Below are 22818 nucleotides of genomic sequence, written 5' to 3'. Positions count from 1 at the left end.
CATAGCTTTCTCTTCGTTGTTCATAGGAATTCTTGTATACATATCGTTATTACTGCTACACAAACTGCAATTGCCCCTTCCAACATTAATATATGAATTTTCTAAGAAGTATGCCTCCGTATATTCACAGTGCTGTCTAATATTTTCCATTGCATTTGTAAACTGTTCCACAGTTGCCAGTCCATAACTTGGAAGCTTTTCAATAAACATACAACATTCCTTTTGGATTTTACTATGGAGTTTTGCAAGAGCATTTCTAACCAACTTTTCAACAACATCAGCTCTTTCAAAGAGAATTTTAATATATAATTATGGATATTTTTCTTAATCCTGATAAAACATTCGTAAAATCTTTCTCAATTTGCGAAGATCATCCTGCATTTTTGTCATCTTCTTGGACATCTGAATGTAATTTGTAACTTTGTCTTAGGGTTCTTTGGTACAGCTTCGCAGAGGTTTTAATTTTTTCATTATAGCTTTTGTCACCCTAGTATCTACCCATTATTCTGGTAGCAACTTTTTTCTTATGTTTGTTACGGTAATCTTTTTCATTATCATACCACTCCTTGCTCTTTTGTTTGGCTCTCTCAATTGTTGCTTCTATATAATCTTCATCATTCTCATACTTTTGTTTAGCTCTCTCAATTTTCGCTTCTCGATACCCCTGGTCCGTTACACACCTCTGTTTTTCTCTGTCATATTTCATTTTCTTAAAAGCTAGATCACAAGACAACTTAGTAGCCATCCTTTAGCGTGCCCGAGCTTTATTCCTTTCGGTGGTATTTTTATCTCTTTTAGATAGACTTTTCTAATAAAATTTCTATTCGTAACTACTACATGACACCAACCGTCATGACTAATAATACCTATGTAATCTTGATTATAAAAATCACAAACAGGAAAATTAAGGATTCCAATTTTACTTATATTCATACTTCATCTCATACGTCTAATCTGCATTACATCGCGATATCTTGCAACCTCGAGACGGAACAAGTTTCTGTTTTGAGTGAATAGCAGCTACCGGACCATTTTCCCATTTCATCTTCCATTTTAATTCACATACTACCCCAGCATACACACCAAGCTAATCCTTGAACATCTCTACTTTCGCGTGATTGGTCAAAAATTAATAGTGAGCTTTTCAAGTCTTCTTCGGATTTTATCCTAAATAAAATTCGAGTATCGTTTCATCTTCTACAGATTTCAGATAATTTATCAAAAACGAAACACGCCTTAGCTTGGACATGTATTCAGGCGAAATTTGCCATGCCCTTCGTTTCTCCGAGAGGCAAGCGGTTCGTTTCAAAAGAAATTACAAACATATTATCACAGGCTGGTCGTCAAAACCTGGTCTAGTTTGATCAGGGAGAAACGCAAAAATTTGGTTGAATCCGTGGAAAGATTACAGTAAACCGCGATCTGTTATTATGACTGATATATGCCTCAGTACGAAAAGACTATTTTCGAAGGTTCTTGCTTTTCATCGGAAGATGCTTGTCGATGAGAATTCTACTAGAGCCAGACATCACCGTGCGCTACTCTTCAAATTGGTTTCCCAGTCACGTAATCACACTCCCTCTGTCCATTTCTCTGATATTCATGGATGAATGGTATGCTCACTTTGAATCGGAGTTTTCGTTTCCTGATCCCCATCTTCAGGATCAGTATGGTAAAGATTTAGATGCCTTCTTAGCTTCTTCACTGAAAACACATTACGCCATGACAACTCAAGCAATAGACAAAGCAACCCAAAAATTAAAGTGGAAATCTTCCAGCAGCTTTGATTGTGCGGGAGCTATGTTTTTAAAGAACGAAAATCCTCTTTTAACCAAACATCTCACACTACTAATGTAGATGCTATTCACTCAATGCGCAGTGCCCTCAACATTCTGTATTGGTGACCTTACTCCGATCCCTAAGAAGGGAAAAGCAGTACCCCAGTGTACCTCGTTTCGGCCCATCACCGTCGCAACCTCTCTTTGTAAACTCTTCGAGGTTCTCTTTAGGGACGAACTCGAAGTAGCTTGTTATTCACCCCAGACCAATTTGGCTTCAAACGAGGAACTGGCTGTACTGACGCTCTCACTGTAGTAGCAAACGCTCTTATTGATGTCAATTCTGCAGGAGAAAGTCTAGTTCTTGCTGGCCACGACGTATACGCGCATTTGACTCACTCATTCACTCTGCAATGTTTCTTAAAGCTGGTAGACGTGGACTGAACCTGGATATAAATCGTAAACTCAGGGATATGTATACACGGCTATCTATTCGACTGAAACTTCCACCAGATAAAAAGTTGCCTCCGATTCCTAAGAAAAGGCTCATACTAGTCTTAAAGGACGCTCGACATGGTGCAGTTTCTTCCCCCAATTTCTTCGACAATTACGTCCTTGAGGCTCAAGAGCAATGCCCATCCTCTTTAATTTTGGCATCTACTAATCTGTCGTTTGTGTGCTACGAGGATGATATTCTGAATCTCAGTCGTACGCTACCGCGAATCAGTGAAATTTTTGCTATCCTTCAAGATGAATACCTCAGTGTTGGGCTTCAGTTCAATTTGGCGAAGTCCGAAATAGTTCTTTTCAACTGAAAGAGCCCTACTCCCCCTTCAATAGCACTTGGGAGTTCAACGGTTCACCCTACTGATAATATAGTATATTTAGGCCTCCCCATCGGGTCCTCTTTACGTCACACTAGATCTCTTCTCAACGAGCATCTTAACCGTCGAATTTCAGCATCTGACGTCTCTATTGTCACTTGCAAGTTCCGCTTCAATCGCCATCTCTTAGCTAGCTTGTTCAATGCAGTAGCCCTCTCCCATATATTGTACATCGCCCCATTTTGTAAAATATTTACAAAATCTGAAAAGTCAAAAATCAGTTCGCTGTTTTTTCGTTTTGTAAAATACTTACTACGTCTACCACCTTGGCACAGAAATTCATCTATAGTTAAAATATACAAAGTTGCAGACCCAGAAATAGCTATTTCTCGAGTTATTGGAAAACATAATAGAAAAGTAGCTGGTCCTGAGCTAGGCCCACTTCTAGTGCAATAACTTCGTCTGTTGTTGATTTTTCTTTTTCTTTTTTTCTTATTTTTTTTATATATAATTATATATGAATATGTTGATGTTGTATGTGTGAATTGGCTTTTGCTTTGTTTGATTTTGTTCCTATTTTATCCTTGATTTATTTATAATTGACGTTCTTATTTGATCTTATGTGTTTTGTCGATATTTGTCTCGTACTATTGTTTTTTTTTTGTTTTTTTTCTTATATTTTGCTCCGTCCTTTTCAAGTTTTATAGACGGATTTTTAGTTAATAAATAAATAAATAAAAAAGCCTATGTTTTTCTTATTTGTAATAGTATGAGACGAAATTCGGAAAATCAGGAAATTAAATCAGTTCAATTTGCTCCACAGTTTGTTCTTTACAAGGTTTCAGCAATATCTACAGCCAAGATACTAATGAAACTTAGATATTTCCAATTTATTATTAACTAGACTGATCCTTTATATAACATTAAAAAAGAAAATCAATAGTGTGAAGTTCAGTAGACAATCGGTGTTAGAAATCGGACTTGCTTCAATAATCAAATCTTAGGCAGCACAATACTAAGTAAAGAACGATGTTGGCACAATGTATTTTTTTTTTTTTTAGACCAGGGCACTTCGTATCGAAGGAGTTGTCGTAGAAACTTCAAAAAAGGCTTATTCTATTGGAAATTGGAAGGGCTTGTGCCCTTTTTAATAGCTAAAAGTGATTGGAAGACAACTAACATCCCTTTTAAGCCAATTATTTCTCCAAACACATCCAATCAGAATTTCGAGATAGCCATTTTGTTCAAAGTAGTTGAAAGATCTGGAAATTATGTCTTTGAGGAGGACAATCCCCCCACAGCCCTCAGAGCAAGGGTTGTAAGTTATGCCCTGGGGCCATCTCAAAACTTGTATCGGAGAGGTTTGGGAGAAAAAGGCGTGGGTGGCGGGGCTAGTTGCCCTCAGATTTCTTTTGACTCTTAAAAGTGAAGAGAACTTTTAATTTATATAGAACCATATATCACTCAGGGCATAACTTAAATTGCCTGCCCCGGGTCCTGGGGAGTTGTTTCGACACCGAAGTTTTTGTTATCTAACCATCTATGCCCCCCGGGCATAACTTACAACGCCTACCCCCGGACCCTTGGGGGTTGTTTCGACACAGGAGTTTTTGTTATCTGACCTTTGGACTATTTTTAAAAAATAATTATCTCAACATTTTTATCAGATGGTTTGGGGAAAAATGGTGTGGGGGCGGGGGTAGTTGCTCTCAGGTCTGTTTTGACTCTAAAAAGGTAAATTAGAACTTTCAATTTCCAATCAAATGAGACTTATCTGAAGTTTATACGAACATCCCCTCCTTAAATACCATATATGCCCCATGGGCATAACTTACAACGCCTGCCCCCGAGCCCTGGGGGGTTGTGTCGACACAGGAGTTTTAACAAATGGATATATCAAAATGTTTATCTGATGCATTTGGGCGAAAAAAGGCGAGTAGGGGGGAGGGGGCTAGTTACCCTCCGATCTCTTTTGACTCTTAAAAACTGAACTAGAGCTTTCAATTTCCAATCAAATGAGCCCTCTCTGAAGTTTGTACGAGCACCCCTTTCATAAGAACCATATATCCCCCGGGGCATAACTTACATTGCCTGCCCTGGGCCCTGGGGGGCTGTGTCGACACCGGATTTTTTGTTATCTGACCTTTGAACTATTTTTAACAAAATGGCTATCTCAAAATTTTTATCCAATTCATTTGGGGAAAAGGGGGGGGGGGGTAGTTCCCCTCCAATAACTTTTGAATCTTAAAAAGGGCACTAGAACTTCCGATTTCCAATCGAATGAGCCACTCCAAAGTTTATACGACCATCCCTTCCATATGAAGTGCCTCTGGGAAACAAAAATTATAATAAAATATTGAAGTCGTATGGCCTTTACTATAGGCAATGCCATAGCGTTGTCTCTGATTACAAAAATTGATTTCAGCGCATTAGAGTTTTAAAGGCAAGGTTATATAGCCTGTAAAACCCCATCCTAGTTAGTGCCACATTTAAACTCTGTTCTTTTACTAGCAAGTAAGCACTGAAAGATAATACTTTTCATAATCGAATTGACGAGAAAAATTTGATGTATTTGTACTGGTGTCATTTGAAATAACTACCAACCAAACAGCAACTTTCCTCGCTGAGAAGCCTAATGTAACACTGCATCATAGTTGCAAGAATCGGAAGCATTTGTCAAAAATTTCACGTATTTTTCAAAATTTTCGTAAGTATTTTTTAGATTCAAATATATCGAGTATGAAAATTTTAGGTAAAGCAAAGCTTTATACAAATCTTGAGCCAAATCGGATTAGAGGAAGGGGTTGAAATAAGCATCTCAAATTTTGAATGAATGGTAACAGAGTCAGTAAGTTAAGTAAAACTTTGATACTCCTGCATTTTATTTTGTTTAATTTCAGTGAGAAATCTAAACTCAGTCCAGTTAAACTAGAATTTGACCCAGAATAAACTGCGCCGCAAATATTTGTATATTTTCAGTGGAATTCATTTTTGCTCCATTATAGAAAAGGCTTTTTTGGTTTTGCCAAAGTGTCCAAGGTTGCTTTCTTCTGTCCCGAGAACCTTACCCAATAGCTTCAGACCAGCTTGGGCAGGCAAAACTAGTCCCTTGAAAGAAACCCACAATTCCCAAGCCATGAGTGGCAAGCGGCACTTGATCCTCAGAACCGTTACTAACAAAGAGTTTATGTCTACCACCATACATTGATACTGAAGGGGTCTCTTCCTACACTACGGTCGATGCATCACATATCCAGGAGAATTACCCCTCGGGCCCGATTTTGGCAGCCATATTTGCTTCAGTCCATCGAATGTCAGCAGCAAATTCCATAAAATTCTCTGCCTCATGGTCAGACACTGGGAAGTGCAACAAGTGGCAAGACGGTGGCCCAAATTAGCAGTAGAAGGCCCGTATTAGTGCGTACTACATTCAAGGGGTATTACGAGAAAGTTGTCAGGACTAGCCCTTGTTGCTATAACAGGTATTCTTGTGCGATGTACGGACACAAAGAAATTATGATATCTTCTCGGACCAGACCGTGACGTGGTTAGCTCCTAGAAAGGCGACAACGACAAGGCAAAAGCATTACTATTCGAAAACTCAATGATCGATATGTAATCGGTGCACACTTGGAATTGAAACTCAAAGATAAGTTTTTAAACCATGTTTCAACCGAATAAAAAAAGTAAATTGGATTGTGACATGACCAACCCACAATTAAGTCACTAAGAAACATTGGGGTTGAAAACGCTATCGAAGGAACAACAGATCTTGGCTGAGCAGCGGCACCGCACAGTACGCTGTGCTTGAAAAAGGTGTCTGACAAAATTACAGAAGAAAACACCATCCTTAAGAAAAAAAAAACTTATCGAGAATGCTAATCTATACTTTTTCTCCTGATATTATAACGAATTTTTCACCCATGACTTTACCAAAAAAAAGACTAACGGAACAGTCTTGTACAAAAAATGTTTCACGAAACAATTTTTTTCAAACTGGAATTTTCATTGTTAAGTAATTAGTATAAAGTAATTTTTACTGAAATTAATTTGTAATAAAGAGGAAAAATTTTTGAGGACATTAAAAACAATAGTTCATTCAAACAACAGGCTATACGAAAAATGTGGTTCAATACCGCTCTCTAGGGCTATAATGAAAGAAAGGTTGAGGTGGCTAGGGCACGTTGTGCGGATGAAGGATGACAGATTGTCTAAGATTGTTCTTTTCGGCCAACCATCTAGGGCTAAACGGAAAGCAGGACGTCCCCGTCTGGGGTGGGAGGACGTAAAAAGGGAGGCTTTGAATAGATTGGGGTGGAGGAGGACCGTGCGTAGCTGTGTTGGCCTCAGGCGGCTTTTTGCTGCGGTGAGATGTTAGTTGTAGTAGTATTAAAAAAAGAGCCTGAAACCTCTCATAAAGGGCACCTCATCAAAACAAAAATCTAGACAATGCTCCATAGTCGAAAATACTAGATTGAAGATTTACAGTCCCACAAGTTGAGCACATTTTTGCACTGGCAACTTATTTCCAGTGCAAACGAAATAGTATAGACTTAAAGATACACACTTGACTTCGTATATATACGGACTGAATCCTTATAAAATGTCTGTTTAATTAGAAAAAGTCAAAACTATAAAGGCGCGATGAATCAGACACCTTAATTATTCAAAGATTCCAGAAAAGTTGGTTAAGTCATCCACTCCCTTTCCTAAAACCTCACTGTTCTTCGCCATAAGCTTTATCAACAGCATACTTTAGTCTAGAAAATATCACCATACTCAGCAATATGCTTCTTACCGAAATCAAGTTAATAACCTTACATAGCTACTATATTCGCTCCATTGCTTTTCGTGTGGAGGGGTTTAACCGAACTTCCTAAATCACCTTTTACTTCCCTTTATCTCTTTCAATTACGTAGAATTATTTAGAATAGTTGCACACAAGCCTGGCCTTTAGGAAGGTAGAACGGAGGTGCGTTTTACATACGTTTTTACATACATACGAGATAATAGTCCTATTTTGATTTTTTTTTCTTTCTGAAAAACCTCATGCTCTCAATGATGTTCGTCTCTTTTCTAAAAGAAAAGAGCCAAGGTAATTTTTTTTTCAAACTTATTTAGGATTTAAAAGAGTACAAGAGTATAATAAGAAAGAAATAGATAAAACATATGCAAAAATTCAAAAATAAATCAAAGTTTACTATAGCTTTAACTTAATACAAGGAGGAATAAAAAAAGAAACGGCAGACACGCTATTAGATACGCGTGGTAAGGAAACTACGTAATGTGTTATTACATATTTTATAATATACTTGTAAACTTGTTTTCGAACAAGAAAAAATCATGCTTGTAATGATGAATTAAAAAAAAAAACTCACTATGTCGCTTACTTATTTTGGGGCAGTTTTGTGAGACTTCTACTATATAAAATATCTTGTCTATACATGACCCCAGAGAGGCTTTGCTGAGAGTCTTGACGAGAATTCGCTACCGACCGACTTCGAAGTTTTTGCAGCGTCCCTTCACTCCCAAAGTCTGATTCATTCTCCTGTTCAGGCACTGTAAGGTGTGGTGAACTTGACGTCATCCTACGTTCCTCGTGAAATGAACCCGACTAAAATAAAGAAAAATAAAATCACAAATGATTAGCACGCCGTCAATCTGCACCCCTCGTAAGATCCACCCGACTAAAATGAAATAAATCACGGAAAAATTCCAAAAACAAACTACAAATGGTGAAATTGACGTCATTCTGTCTACCCCGTAGAATAAACATTACCGAAATAAAACAAAAAATCACAAACAAAAAATCACAAATGGTGACATTGACTTCATTTTGCGTTTATCATGAAATTAATCTGACTAGATTGAGACAAAATCATGGGTACTATAATTTAACTGCAAGTCAAGAGAAAGCGCAGAAGACACAAGAAAGACCGTTTAAAGCGTAAGAGAGAACGTTATGTAATAATATAGGCAGTCAATTAGATCCAGGAATATTCCAATTTCAAAAGCGGGGGCACAGCCAGAAAGAAATTTGGGGGAGTTCAAACCCATTCAAACAGAAGAAAAATAAATTAGAAGCTAAAGTCATTTTTTTCTTTAATTTTCTTTTTTCAATATAATCATGTGGAAAACTTTTTTGGAATATTCAAACTTCTGGCATTCGATTTAAACTGTACAGCTGTGGAAATGGGACAGGAACTACGATTTAACCGCGAGCCAGATAGTGGATGCAGCTAAACGTGCGAAACCGTCACTCAACATCTTCCTCAAGGAACCTGCTTCTTCAGCTGCGATCAAGCGAGTGCCGGAGGATCTAGACGAACGGTCTCTAAAACAGCTAATCTCCAAGTGCAATAAAACCCCACGAAACGACCTCGATACCTTTCTCAAAGTTTCATTGAAAATCGTATATGAACGCCTCCCAGTTGATGAGTTCGTGTTCTTGCCTCGGCGCTGCTTTAATTGCCACGCAATCAGTCACCTAGCTGCAGATTGTAAGAACGGTTCTAAGTGCTCCAAATGCGGCTCCGCCGATCACAAATCTACGTCCGATACCCCGTGTCAGAAGGCAGCCTTTTGCGTTGGTTGCAAGAAGCAGGGTCATACTTGTTATAGTGTGAAGTGCCCAAAAAACCATAACCCCTCTAACTAATGACCTCGTCACTAACTCTTTTATCGTGGAATATAAACGGCTCTTTTATCAATAAACTTCCGGTTCTGGAAAGCCTCCGTTCTGAGTTTAGTGTGATTTGTCTCCAGGAACATTTTGTTACTAAACATGATCTGAACATACTTGAGATTGAGGATATGTCAACTTATTGTGTTCCCGCTAGACAGCTGAACAATAGAGGCCGACCCTCGGGTGGACTTGTTACATTTGTGAAATCAGCTCTCCGTTCTAGTATTTTCGAAGCAAATAATTATTATCTAGCGGTGAGAGTGGATTGTTCTGTGCGTATTAAGTGTATATCTTCTCACAGACTACAATAATGACCAGTCTGAGCGCTTATTTGCGCTATCTTGTGAAAAACTAGATTCGTGTATAGACAAAATTCAGCGCTTAGGTTTACCTTGCATTATAGCCGGTGACTTTAATTGTAATCTGTCCGAGCCGAATTCTCAACTGTCACCGCGTACAACACTAGTTAAGGGCTTATTTAGTGATTTCTTGTGTGTTTTAGATAAATCGTCCGATTTTACGAATTTTCACACGTCCTCACGAACTTCCAACCTCGACCACGTTGTAGTATCGTCAGATTTGCGAGGGGACATAGTAAAGGTTTTATTTGATTATCAGTTGTCTGATCATCTTCCTATAACTTGCTCTGTCGGTATGCCATCCTCTGGTCACCAAACTACACCTCTTGCTCCTTCAGCACCTTGACACCGTCGTAACTGGTCAAAAATCGATCAAGCCCTATTCATCGAATCGGTAGATTCAGTCCTGAATAAAATCAGCGCCCCATTGCATCTCCTTCAGAAGTCACTCCAGTTACCTCAAAGAGAGGTTTCGATTTGTCTAGATATATATTGTGCAGAAATCTGCCATGCTCTCCGCTTCGCAGAGAAACAAACTTTTCCTTTGCAACGAATTCGTAAAGGATTCATTCCCGGGTGGTCGTCAAATCCAGATCTCGTCATTTCATGTAGTCAAGCAAAATTTTGCTTTTCAGTATGGAAAGAGTGTGGACGTCTGAATATGGGTCTTCTGATCAGCATATGGATTTTCACGAAGCGAAAGTTTTCTAAGGCCCTGGCTCAGCATCGGAAAAATCTAGTCAATCGTTATTCTGCCCGTGCCAAACAAGATAGAAATATGAACTTCAAGTTTGTCTCTCGTTCTGCAACAAATTCTTCGTCACCATCCCCAGCCGACATCCCTGAAGATGAATGGTATACCCATTACGAATCGGAGTTCTGAGCCCCAGACCCCTCCATCGAACAATCTTACGAGGCTGCCTTACATCAGTTTCTATCTTCTCATCCCGATGAAGATTTTATCGTCAGTACCCGCTCTGTTGAAGATGCCATCCGTAGACTCAAATGGAAAGGCTCATCAAGCATTGACAAAGTCAGTGCGATCCACTTGAAACACCGAGGTAAACTTCTCGCGGCACATCCTCTCTCTGCTTATCCATTGGAGATCTGACTGCATTGGAGATCTGACTCCCATTTCTAAAAAGGGAAAATCTGAAATTTAATGTACAGCATTCCGTCCGATAACTGTAGCTACGTCACTGTGCAAGCTCTTGGAGGTACTGTTTATACAGGAACTCGAAAAAGTATGCTACACTCCTCCGCATCAGTTCGGCTTCAATTGAGGAACTAGATGTGCTGATGCCTTAACAGTCGTTGCTAATGTCTTGATAGATGCCGAATCTTCTGGAGAAAACCTTTGTTTGGCAGGACACGACATTAGACGCGCTTTCGACTCTCTAATCCATGCTGTGATGCTTCTGAAGGCCGGTAAACGTGGGTTGAATCTAGCTGTCATTCCTTCTCTCAGGAATCTATATTCTAGATTACGGATCCGACTGATACCTACCGACTAGGGTTTGAACCCCATTCCGCGCACCCGACTAGTTCCAGTCAAGAAAGGAGGGCGTCAAGGAACAGTCACCTCTCCCGACCTTTTCAATAACTATGTCCTTGATGCACAAGATCAATTTCCATCTTCGCTGATTCTGTCATCTGCTAACTTGTCTTTGGTATGTTACGCGGACGACATCCTGAATCTTAGCCGAACCCCTCAGCAAATAATTGATATCTTCTAAATACTTGAAGCCGAATATATTAAAGTTGGACTTCAGTTCAACTCTAAAAAATCGGAAATCGTCCTATTCAATTGCAAAACTGATTTTTGTGTTCCTACCATTGCCCTTGGTTCTAGCTCTGTCCAGCCAGTGAATCACCTCGTTTATCTAGGTTTACCCATAGGTTCATCTATCCGCCACACCTGAAAACTTCTCCTCGAACAGCTTAAACGACGAATTTCAGGGTCTTACGCTTCAATTGTATCGTGCAAACTCCGATTCAACCGGCTGCTTCTAGCAAGCTTGTATAACGCCACTGCTCTTTCTCACGTTTTATATGCCACGCCCTTCTGGAAACTTCTCACTAAACTGACAAGAATAAAATCGGAGCGATGTATTTTCGTTTTGCGAAGTATTTGCTTCGTCTACCTCCGTGGTATAGGAATTCGCATGTAATTGAAAAATTTAAAGTCGCAGACCCTGACGTTGCCGTCGCTAGACGAATAGCGAAGCATAATAGAAGAATACGCCGAAATCTACACAAATGGTCCCATCTGCTCATTCAGTGACTCAGTGATTCGTTTTCTTTGTTGGTTCAGTTTGTTGTAGTTTCTGTCTTTTTTTCTTTTTTTTTAATTGCCCCGTCTTGTTGTGTGTTGATTTGACGGGTTTTTCAATAAATAAATAAATTTATAAGATAAGCATTGAATATCAACGGAGACATTATTATATAGAAATAATTTTGTTATTTTTTAAAGAATAATTTTGGCCTCTAATTTATTTTTCCTTTGGTTAAAGTACTGGATTATCTTGAAGGATAAGCTTGAAGTATTGGATTATCCCAAATACTGTCGTTATTATTTTAAAGAATAACCAGAATGAATTTGTGTTATCTAACCTGCCGTGTAAACCAAACCATTTTCGGGAGGGGGAGGGGCAAAATTAAAAGTAAAATAAAATTCATAAAAATTATAAAACATGAAAAGATGTACGCACTTCTTGCGTACGCACTTCTTGAGAAGTAAGGGCACAAAGACCCCACTTCTTGCGTACTTGCAAGATTTGAGCAATACACGATGTTCATTTTGAGAGCCTAGCAGAGGAAGATCGAACATGCTATTTTACAAAATTTCGTAAGATGATACTGACAAAATCTAAATAAAATTGATAACCATTGGAAGTCTAAGTCAATTCGAATCCTTCATGAATACAATATTTTCTGTAGCGAATATTTTGAATGAGTAATACAACAGTAGGCCTTTTTTTGCACGAGCATATTGTATATTATGGTTTTAAATATCAAATACATCTTCCAAAGACATAGATAAAATAAAATACAGACAGAATAGATAAAATAAAAGAGTAAACATAACATCAATGGAACCATTATTAACCCCATAAAATTATTTTTATATACAAGTTACTTAAACTGCTCCCTGTGACTTCTCGACTTATTCGGAATCCTGCATAATAGAGTATACTAGGGTATTTGAAAAATAGAGCCGTGTTGTTTTAATAAGTAAAAAAAGAAAAAGAACAAAATACTCCGTATCGGTACTCTAACGCCACCAGTATACGTGGTGCAGCGCCACCAGTGCAACTACTGATGGTACTAGGGTGTGGTATCGTGATCGAGACGGGCCACGGATCCTACAAGGTCTTCCCGCACTGAAATTATAACCAGTGTGGATACCACAAGTGTACTACCTGTGTGGGGGGAGTAAGTACCATACTATTTGGCCTAAGGGGCACGCGCCCCAACACTCGGGAAATAGCTAATTTGTCTCATTCCCGTTCTTATTTTTTAAAAAAAGACGGAGCTGGAAACAAGGCGATTTTTTATTTTTCGTCTTTTATCTAATTGTATTTTTTATAATCTAATTTTTAATTTAAACTTAGTTTTAGTTTCAATTTATTCCATTTATTGTTTTGTTTTATTTGATTTTTATTTAATTGTCTTTAGTTTGCAACTGCAATCTTTTAAATTTCTAAGAAAACAGGAACTGGAACAGTAAAACAGAAACAATGCCAATGCTTACTTTAGAACTATGCCTATCAATAATCAGTTATTATTACCATTTGAAGCTCAAAGACTGCCGAATCAACAAAAATTCGGGCACTCGTTTCCATATTCTTCCAAACTGTTATGATTCTTTTATACAAGCAGGCAAGCAGTATGATTAAACAGACAACCCTATTAATTTCTAGTCTTTTATCTAATTTTATTTTTACGATTCAATTTTTAGTCTTAATTTAAGCTTGTTTTTAGTTCCAATTTATTTAATTTATTATTTTGTTTTATTTTTCTTTATTTAATTTGCAATTCTAAGCTTTAAATTTTTCGAAGAAACCTGAAAAAGTACCAGTAAAATAAATACAATGTCAGTGTTTACTTTAGAACTATGCTTGTCAACTTCCGGTTGTTATTATCAACTGATGCCACTGCCGAATCAACAAAAATTCGGGCACTCGTTTTCCCTATTCTACGGCAAAATGCAATGGCCAAATGTCAAAAGCAACAACAGAATAGAGTTCAGCAACAGTTTACAAATTCTCAAAACGAGTTAGTAAACTTTTCCTAGAAAGCTATTCATGCTATCAGAGCTTAAATTTACAATTCTGTTCCACGTTTTTAATTTTTGAACAGTTCGCTAATGATGTTGTGATTATTTTAAACGATGTTTACAATGGTTTAATGAAAATTTACGTCAGTCTAGTTTGAACCGTCTCTTACTAGGTTGCTAGCTATCGATGCAACCCGGTTTAGATATAAAATATTATACTTGACGTGACATCTTACCATAGAAAAACACGTACATAGTGTAGAAGCTGCTTTAGTCACTTGCGAGAAAACTTCGCTTGTCGGCTACTCAAATTTTCACATCTCCACTATATGAGTCATTCTTACTAAAGATAATTAATGGAAGTATTTGCTAAATGACTTTTCTCAGCATTCTAATTTAGAAGATTTACGGTCTTTTCACACTACACAGCAGAATTTTCCACCCTAGTATAACTTAAGAATTTACGTTACATTAAAAAAAAAATTATCCGCAGACCCGGTACCAAATAAATTTTTAAAGTAAACGAATAAATTTTTTCCAAAAAAACCTTTCACGCCATGATCAGAGCTTGGGTCTCCATCTCTATTCCCAGCTTTAAATACTTGAATAGTTTAATTATGATACTCCTGATGGTTTTCAACGATGATTATGATTTAAATGGATTTTTACGTTAGCCTAATGCGAAAGGACTTGTTTAAGTGTGAAAGGTTATACTTAACATGATGTAACTTAGCCACATAGCATAAAAATTACGCGCGTAGTCTAAAAGCCACTTTAGTCTTCTTACCATTAATTTTTCAAACCTATTCTCACACTCTGTACTCAGATTCTGCACTCTGTACTCAGATTCTACACTCTACTCAGATTCTACACTCTACTCAGATTCCGCACTAGCATACAGATTTTCCAAGGTTCAAGGCTTCAGGCTACACAAACATTTTTTTCTATACAGAAAATAGAGACAAAGAACGGAATTTATGGCAGAGCAGATACCCTAAAACAAATAGAATATCAGAACCACCCCAGCCTTCTATACTCAAACTACTCTCGTTGGTTTATTATAAAGAAAAGCTTGAATAATTGTAAGAGGAACTGCTAGTGAGGGAACACCTCTTCCATCTAAGCCTTGTTCACCCTAGGTTGACTATCGACATTTTGATGACTACATACCAGCTGTGCAAGGTTAAACGAGTGTTCACGAACTGTGGCAGTTGAGGACATGCAGCGCTTGGCGTGGACTGTTCAAAAATCTTCAGCTTCACAGAGAACTGACGCTGATTCACATTGTCTATTCCTAGACCGATTTTTTGTTTGGGGGGAGGAGGGAGGGGGATGAGAGGAGACGTATAATATACTCATCAGGCAATCTCTCAACCCAGTTGTTTGATACATAGCCAAACCTAGTCAGAAGTAAAAGCTAACATTCTAGATGCGCCTATCAGAGTTAGGAATCGATCCCAACTCTGCGAAGGAGGAAAAGGGGACTGACAGCGTAAACAACCATGAAAAGTTCCTTTTATTTTTCATTCTTGTATTTCTCGAAGTTTTATTGCGCCTTCAGAATCTTGTCTTTCTTTATTCTGTGTCTTTGTGTAACCATTCATAAATCGAATTGTAATCATTATCATTGAAGTGTTTTCTGTGTATTATTGCCATTTTTCTCTTTCTCGTCGTACTCTTGAATATTTAAAATAGATGGGTAAAAATAAATTATTACTATTATTATTATTGTGCATCGAAATCTGTCCTTATTTAATGGGACTTAAGTTGACACACATAGTTTTAATTGAAAAATGAATAGTAGCGTTTCTTCACGAATCCCACGGATCCCTTCACGTTTCTTCATGGTTCCCTGCAATTCATTTATAGAATTAAAATAACTTTAGAACAAATAAATATTACCTTTACTAGTACATAATATATTAGAATAAACAGTACCTTTGATGATCTTGTCGATCCTTCAAAGGGCACTTTCCCGTTTAAAGTCTCTACTGGTAAAAGATGCTTATCTTCGTGAGAGTCTTTTAAGTCGTTTAAGGGCATATCCTTTTTTCGTACTGGTTCCAAAGGCCGGAAAAGGGCACCAAAAAAAACGTTGTTTAGACATATTCCTAAAAAGAATAAATCAAAATAACGCCGAAGACCACACTGCCTTTCTATAATAATAATAATAATAAAAGGAATTGTTCTAAGACAGTAAAACAATTTTTGTAAATGAATTTTTGACTCTATATTTAAGACAAAAGCAGATAAATAAAAATAAGACTTGCAATAAAATATGTGGAATTGAATTTTAGATTTAATGGCCACGTGTTTTATTGTAGATTAAATAAATAAGACAAGTTTTTTCAACTGAAAGTATGGATCAACATTAAAACTCAAAACGAAAAGAAATTTTTTCGTATATAAAGGGGCTGCCGTCCTCCTCCATACCTTGCTCTTTACGTTAAAGTTTGGCTGTTTCAAAGTTTTTAAATAACGACTCCTGAAAAACAAGGGCCGTTTGATTAGAATAGGAAGGTTTTTTAAAAGTACTACAAACTTTAGCGTGAGGAGAAAGGTCTTGACGAGGGGGCGACCCCTTCATATGCGGATTAATATCTGTTTGCTTTGAGTTTTACCATTGCTATTTACTTTAAGTTGAAAACAACTTTTTTTTTTTAAATCCAGTAAACATAGGAGCAACTGCTAATATGGTCAAAATGATGGTCCGTAGAGTTGATGTTAGCTCTAAAATAAATGACACAAAATTATAAAACAAGTTAGACAATGGAAAAACATTAGAAAATAAAAATCCTATGAAAGATTCGCATTTAAGAAATTGGAAAATAGGTTTTGAGTACTCAAGCAAGAGAAAAAAAAACATTTTTATATATTTCTTATACTTGTAAGTATAACGAAGTATCTACAAGTACACCAACTTGCATAAATGGCTATTAATCGGAACACCGTGCTCATTGGGCCACCGGGTTCCTTCATTCAATACTTTAGCATTTGAAATATTCAGTCAGTCGATAGTTTGTATAATCACTTGTTTTACTTCAAAAATCACTAATTATTTTTCACTAATTCAAAAATTAATAATTATATGGGTGCTAGGAAAAAATCTGAACATGTTTGGATTTGGAATAAAATATAGAAATGAACTTCAGAATTTCATCGTTTTGAGATCCCCCCTCCCGTAAAAGCCAGAGAAAATTGCTCAAAACTGTAACCGATGAACAAAGAGATAATACCCAAACTGTTTTGCTCCAATGAGCATACCGAAGATTCTTTTTACACATATGCTTTTAAATTTTTTGTAAGGAATTTCTTTTTCAGGGTTTCAATAAGAAAATCTATAAAAATTACAGTATGCAGCACAAAGACATACCCGGGGAGGGGGGGGGGCAAACAAGTTTCCAGCAAATAAGTTCTAAGCTGTTTGAAAAACATATTGTATTTTCGGGTAAAACCAATATCCGATATTTCTTAAAAGAAACTAAAACTATTAAAAAATTAGTTGAAAAAAATACGTTTTACGTTAGCGTATGGCTAATGTTTGATATTTGTCGGAGAAAGAAACTTCAGTTTCAAATGCGAATAAAATAAGTAAATTATTTGCTAAGACCAATTGCGTATGAACATATGAGTAACATCTGAAATATCTCTTGTTCAGTTTCCTTTTTGGTTAACATGCAGGAAGAAATTTTCGTTTCGATTAAAAACGTTAAAGGCTATTTGAAAAAAAAAGTTGTGCTGACAAAAATTGTGTGATACTTGACTTTTTTTTCAGAATTCAGTTATTATGGAGTAAAGAACGAGTTTCGAGCAAATAAGCTCTAAGCTATTCGATGAACTCAGTACATTTTAGAGTTAAACTAATATCTGATATTTCTTGTTTTCAATTTTTCTGTTGTACCGACATTGAGGAAGAAACTTCTGTTTCAAGCGAGAGCAAGAGAGAACAGTTATTTTAGTCATAATGGCCTACTATCTATATGATGTATTAGCAAAATTAGATGACGTCATATCCAAAGAATGTTATTACAAACTAATTACAACCACTTTGTTAAAGAAAAAATGACGTCACATTCTCTCTACAAAATGCACTCATAAGATATGATGGCGTCATATTAAAAAGAAAGCTGTACCCATAGAAGTAATGTTCGCGTCACTTCAGTTTGTTGCGATCCGTAGAAGAGAAAGGTACTAGTCGGATAGAATTACACCAACATATTCAACAATAATAGTTTATACATCCCTTTTAAGGTACCCTTTTGAGTCAACATGGAGGAAGTAACTTCCGTTTCAAGTAAGTAGGTTATGGATTATTTAAAACGTAAACTTCCGAGTTTTATAAAAGATTTGAAATTTCCTTTTCAGAAGCTCTTTTAAGCCAACGCAGAGGAAGAATTCGAGTATGTAAGTAATGAGTATGTAAATAAGTATGTAAGTAACGAGTATGTAAGTAACAAATTACTTGAAAAAAAACTTTAGGTTTAGCATATAGCTAATACTTGAAATTTCCCTTTTCATTGGGCGCAATCCGCGCCGCGATCATAATTAATGATGATTGATTTTTTGAACTGAAATTTGGTCCATGCCGCGGAAATAAAAAGGGGGGGGGGGTGGAGGCTCCGCCCAATATTAATTTCTATTCCGTGTTTGTAAAACAATTAGTTATTTTTAATTCTACTCGGGAGTTGAATCAAAAATGGGCGGGACGTCGTAAGTCTTATCCGAATTGACAGTTGATTGAATTCCATACAATAATACACTTGAGAATCTTGAAATTAATGTGTATGAATATATTTTCCCATAGATTTTGTTTGATATTTCTTACTCATGAGGGATGATTAAAACACATAATAGGTTTAAAAACACATAATTTTTTTATATGTATGTTGTTACGTTTTCCCGAGTAGGACAAAACTTCCAGAGTGGGGGGTTCAAACCCGGTAACCCCCCCCCCCTCCCAAAAAAAGGAACTAAATGAGGCTTTGAAAACCACACTACTTGACTTGAAATTAGCTTGCTAGCGTATCTCAACAAAAATTCTTTGATATTAACCAACAACTGACTAAAGTTTGACTGAACCAAAAGTATCTCCATTCAATGGGGTAAACACAAACTTTTGTGGATGCACTTTTATGGCATTTTAAGCTAGAAGCTCTTTGCTAGACCTAAGCCTATCGAACAGTTCGTGGTAACGAACTGTAAGTAAGGAGCGACCCAGCTCAATAGTAACCAAACTCTAAAAACCGGATTTTTTATACCATAGATACATCAATAAAATCAAATTTTTATGCTGATTTCAAATAGATAAGTTTCATTAAGTTTAGTCTTGCCAATCAAAAGTTACGCGCCTGAGAAAATTTTCCTTATTTTCGAAAAAACGGGGAAACAACCCCTAAAAGTCATATAACTTTAATGTTAATCACACCAACAGATTCAGCGTATCAGAGAACCTTATTATAGAGGTTTCTAGCTCCTATCTGCAAAAATGTGAACTTTTGTATTTTTTCCATAAGAAATATAATGGATGTGCGTTTATTTGTTTTTTTTTTCATTCCCCCAGGGGTGATCGTATCGATCCAGTGGTCCTAGAATATCGTGAGAGGGCTCATCTGAACGGAAATTAAAAGTTCTAGGGGCCTTTTTAAGTGACCAAACAAATTGGAGGGCAACTTGACCGCCTCCCACGCTCATTTTTCCCGAAGTCACCAAAACCAAATTTTCAGATAGCCATTTTGTTCAGCATAGTCGAAAATTTAATAAATATGTCGTTGAGGATGACTTAATCCCCCACAGTTCCCGGGGGAAGGGCTGCAAATCATGAACTTTGTCCACTGTTTACATATACTATTGGTAAATGGGAAGTATACAGACTTTTCAGGAGGGATTTTTTTCTGGTGGGGGGGGGGGGTCGGAGGAGGGGGTTACGGGGATGGATCTTTCCATGGAGGATGTTCCCTTGGGGGAAGGGACATTTCTATGAAGAGGGCACCGGATTTCCCAGCATTATTTAAGAAAAACGATCAGAAATTAAATAAAAAACAAGTTTTTCAACTGAAAGTAAGGAGCAACATTAAAACTTAAAACAAACAGAAATTATTATCATATGAGGCGGTTCATTCCCTAGTCAATACCTTGCCTTTTACGCTAAAGTTTTTTAAGTACTTTCAAAAGAGCTATCTATTCTAATTAGCCGGCCTTTGTGATTCAGAGGTTTGTGATTCCACCAAAATTCGAACTTTAGCGTAAAGAGCGAGGTATTGACTAGGGGTAAACTCCCTAATACACGTAATAAAAACATACAAATATAGAAGTTCGCTACGTAAGTTAATTCGTTAAGTTACGTCAGAACATAATTTTGAGAAAGCCATTTAGCCAAAACAAGTAAAATTAATATTCAAATTTCATTCTAATTATTTATGTACGGTGAGCCAAAATCAAATCTGTATTAATTCAAAAACGTTCAGAAATTAAATAAAAAAAAAAGTTTTTTTTAACTGAAAGTTAGGAGCGACATTAAAAATTAACGAACAGAAATTATTCCGTATATGAAAGGGGCTTTCCCCTTCTCAACGCCTCCGTCTTTACGCTAAAGTTAGACTCTTTCTCACAATTTTTTTAAACAATAAAAAACTTTAGCGTAAAGAGTGAGGCGTTGAGGAGGGAAAAACCCCTTTCATATACGGAATAATTTCTGTTCGTTTTAAGTTTTAATGTCGCTCCTTACTTTCAGTTAGAAAAACTTGTTTTTTTTTATTTATCTTGTAAAGAAGGTGTTAGATGAAGGCAGGCTATTTTGCAAGCCTAATATGGTAAATTTTGTTGTTTTTTTCCATTATTTAGCTTGGTACCAAGTGAACACACTACTCAACAGGTGGGTCATTTTAATTGATTTTGATTGTAAGCCACTCTTAGTCTTCAATAGCCTTATAAACTGTAATCAATATTTTGAATTTTCAAAATACAAGCCTAAAGTTCCCTGTCCGGATCGTAATCAATGATGATTAATCACAGATAAACGTCCCTCATCTTTTCATCATTAATTGTAAATCTTCGAAGAATCTACCCATTATGTCTCTTTTGATCCACCCCAGAGGAAGAAACTTCAATTCCTAGTAAAGAAATTAAAAATAGTTTGAGAAAAATAATTGTGCTTTATGCCTAGTATATGACTAACACTTAATCAGGGTTGCCACCTGTAGCAAGAAAGTACTATTTTAACCCTATTTTATTAGCTGTGGCAATGTGGCACGTGCTCAGGGTTGCTAAAATAGCACGAAAGTACTATTTTAGCACTATTACAGTCAAGTTTTTTTACTATAGCACCGAAAATCGCTGTGTAGCATGCAAATTTCGGCAATTGTATAGTCTAACCGCACGTATAGTCTAACCTTTAGATTAGCCTATAGAATAAAGACTATTAGATAACCTTTATATTAAAACAGCACTGACCAGCACTAGGATCATTAACATTTCTAGCTTATTAGATTACGCAATTATACCATCTAGACTTTAGAAAACTTTTTTTTCCAATACACCACTTAAAGATAAATTGTCACTAAACCTTGTAAAAGAAAAGAATATACAAAAGCAACCTACAAACATGTAATAGCTTTGTGATAGACAAAATGAAGTATGAAAATATTACAAGATATATTTGATCCGATTTAGCCATTGACGCTTGATCGGAAATAATACCGACTTTTTGGAAATGATATCGACCTTTAGGAACTGACCTTGGTGGCAACCCTGCACTTAATACTTATAATTTCCCTTTTCAGCTAATATTTTGAGTCAACACAGAGGAAGAAACTTGACGTTTGAGTATACAAGTTAAAAATCGTTAAAGAAAATTAACTTAAGTATTTGTTTTTATTAAGTATTTTAAGTATTTTAGTATTAAGTATTAAGTATTTTAAGTATCAACTTAAGTATTAAAATTAACATAAGTATAAAAATACTTTAGTATTTTTTTTTCTTTTTTTCTAAATACGTGGCGCCAGGTATAATTAAATATCTGATTTGCTGCTAGTCTTTTATCATGGTTTTTGAAATGATAAAAGAAACTTTTAGGGATAACTTCCTCAGGAAGATCATTCTAGATCGAAGTCAAAATCTTGCAACGTTTTTCTAGTGGAACATCGGATGAAGCGTCGTTCTTCAAGTACTCCATTCTGGCTTGCCAGCCTTAACATAACTGGACCGAGCTGCTAGTGCCTGATATTTCTCTTTTTCAGGATATCTTTTGATCCGAAGTCGAGCAAAAAAACTCTTGTTTTGACCAAATAAATCATAAGTTATTTGGTAAAAACTCCAAGGTTTTAGAAAACGACAAATATTTACATTTTTCCCTTTTAATTTTCTCTTTTGAATCAACACCGGGGAAGAAACTTCAATTCTAGTTAGTAAGTAAAAAATTGCTTATGATAAACAATTGGGATTTTGTGTATGATTAATGTATAACATTTTTCTAAATCTTATCTAGCCCAATATGGAGGAAGAAAATTTGAGTTCGAGTAAGTAAATGATATTTGATATCGAGTAAGTAAAAAAAAACTCAGTTTCACATAAGTAACTTATAAACATTTAAAAAGAATTATTCTTAAGCATATTATTATTTATTATTTGGATAAATTGTTCTTATGCATATGACTAATATTTGATATTTCTCTTTACCAGCTTCCCTCTGAGTCAATATAGAAGAAAACTTTCACGTAAGTAACTTTTAAATTATTTGAAAAAGATTGTTTTTAAACATACTACTAACATTTGAATTTTTTCTTTTCCAGGTTCCTTCTGAGTTAACATGGAAGAAAACAACTTTAGTTTCACGTAAGTAAATTATAAATTATTTGAAAAAGATTGTTCTTAAACATACTACTAACGTTTGAGTTTT

The 22818-nt window shown here is 36.3% G+C and overlaps 1 protein-coding gene across 3 annotated transcripts in view; it reads right to left on the bottom strand.

Annotated features, from left to right (window-relative positions):
• The window catches only part of Mct1 (Monocarboxylate transporter 1), a 354171-nt gene that overhangs the window by 31701 nt on the left and 299652 nt on the right, over positions 1-22818 (bottom strand). For all 3 annotated transcript variants that reach the window (XR_016142215.1, XM_089094249.1, XM_089094248.1), the window contains exons 6-7: positions 15864-16036; positions 7993-8216 (exon numbers count right to left, since the gene is read on the bottom strand). Coding sequence is in view for 2 of the 3 variants with exons in the window: in XM_089094249.1 (XP_088950375.1) it covers positions 7993-8216; positions 15864-16036 (397 nt within the window). In the remaining variant the exon portion in view is untranslated. The remainder of the gene's footprint in view (positions 1-7992; positions 8217-15863; positions 16037-22818) is intronic.

Source organism: Artemia sp. Qi Xiang Cuo, chromosome 9 (assembly GCF_049724085.1).
Source record: "Artemia sp. Qi Xiang Cuo chromosome 9, ASM4972408v1, whole genome shotgun sequence".
Classification (NCBI taxonomy): domain Eukaryota; kingdom Metazoa; phylum Arthropoda; class Branchiopoda; order Anostraca; family Artemiidae; genus Artemia; species Artemia sp. Qi Xiang Cuo.
This window is presented reverse-complemented; position numbering and strand designations above follow the sequence as displayed.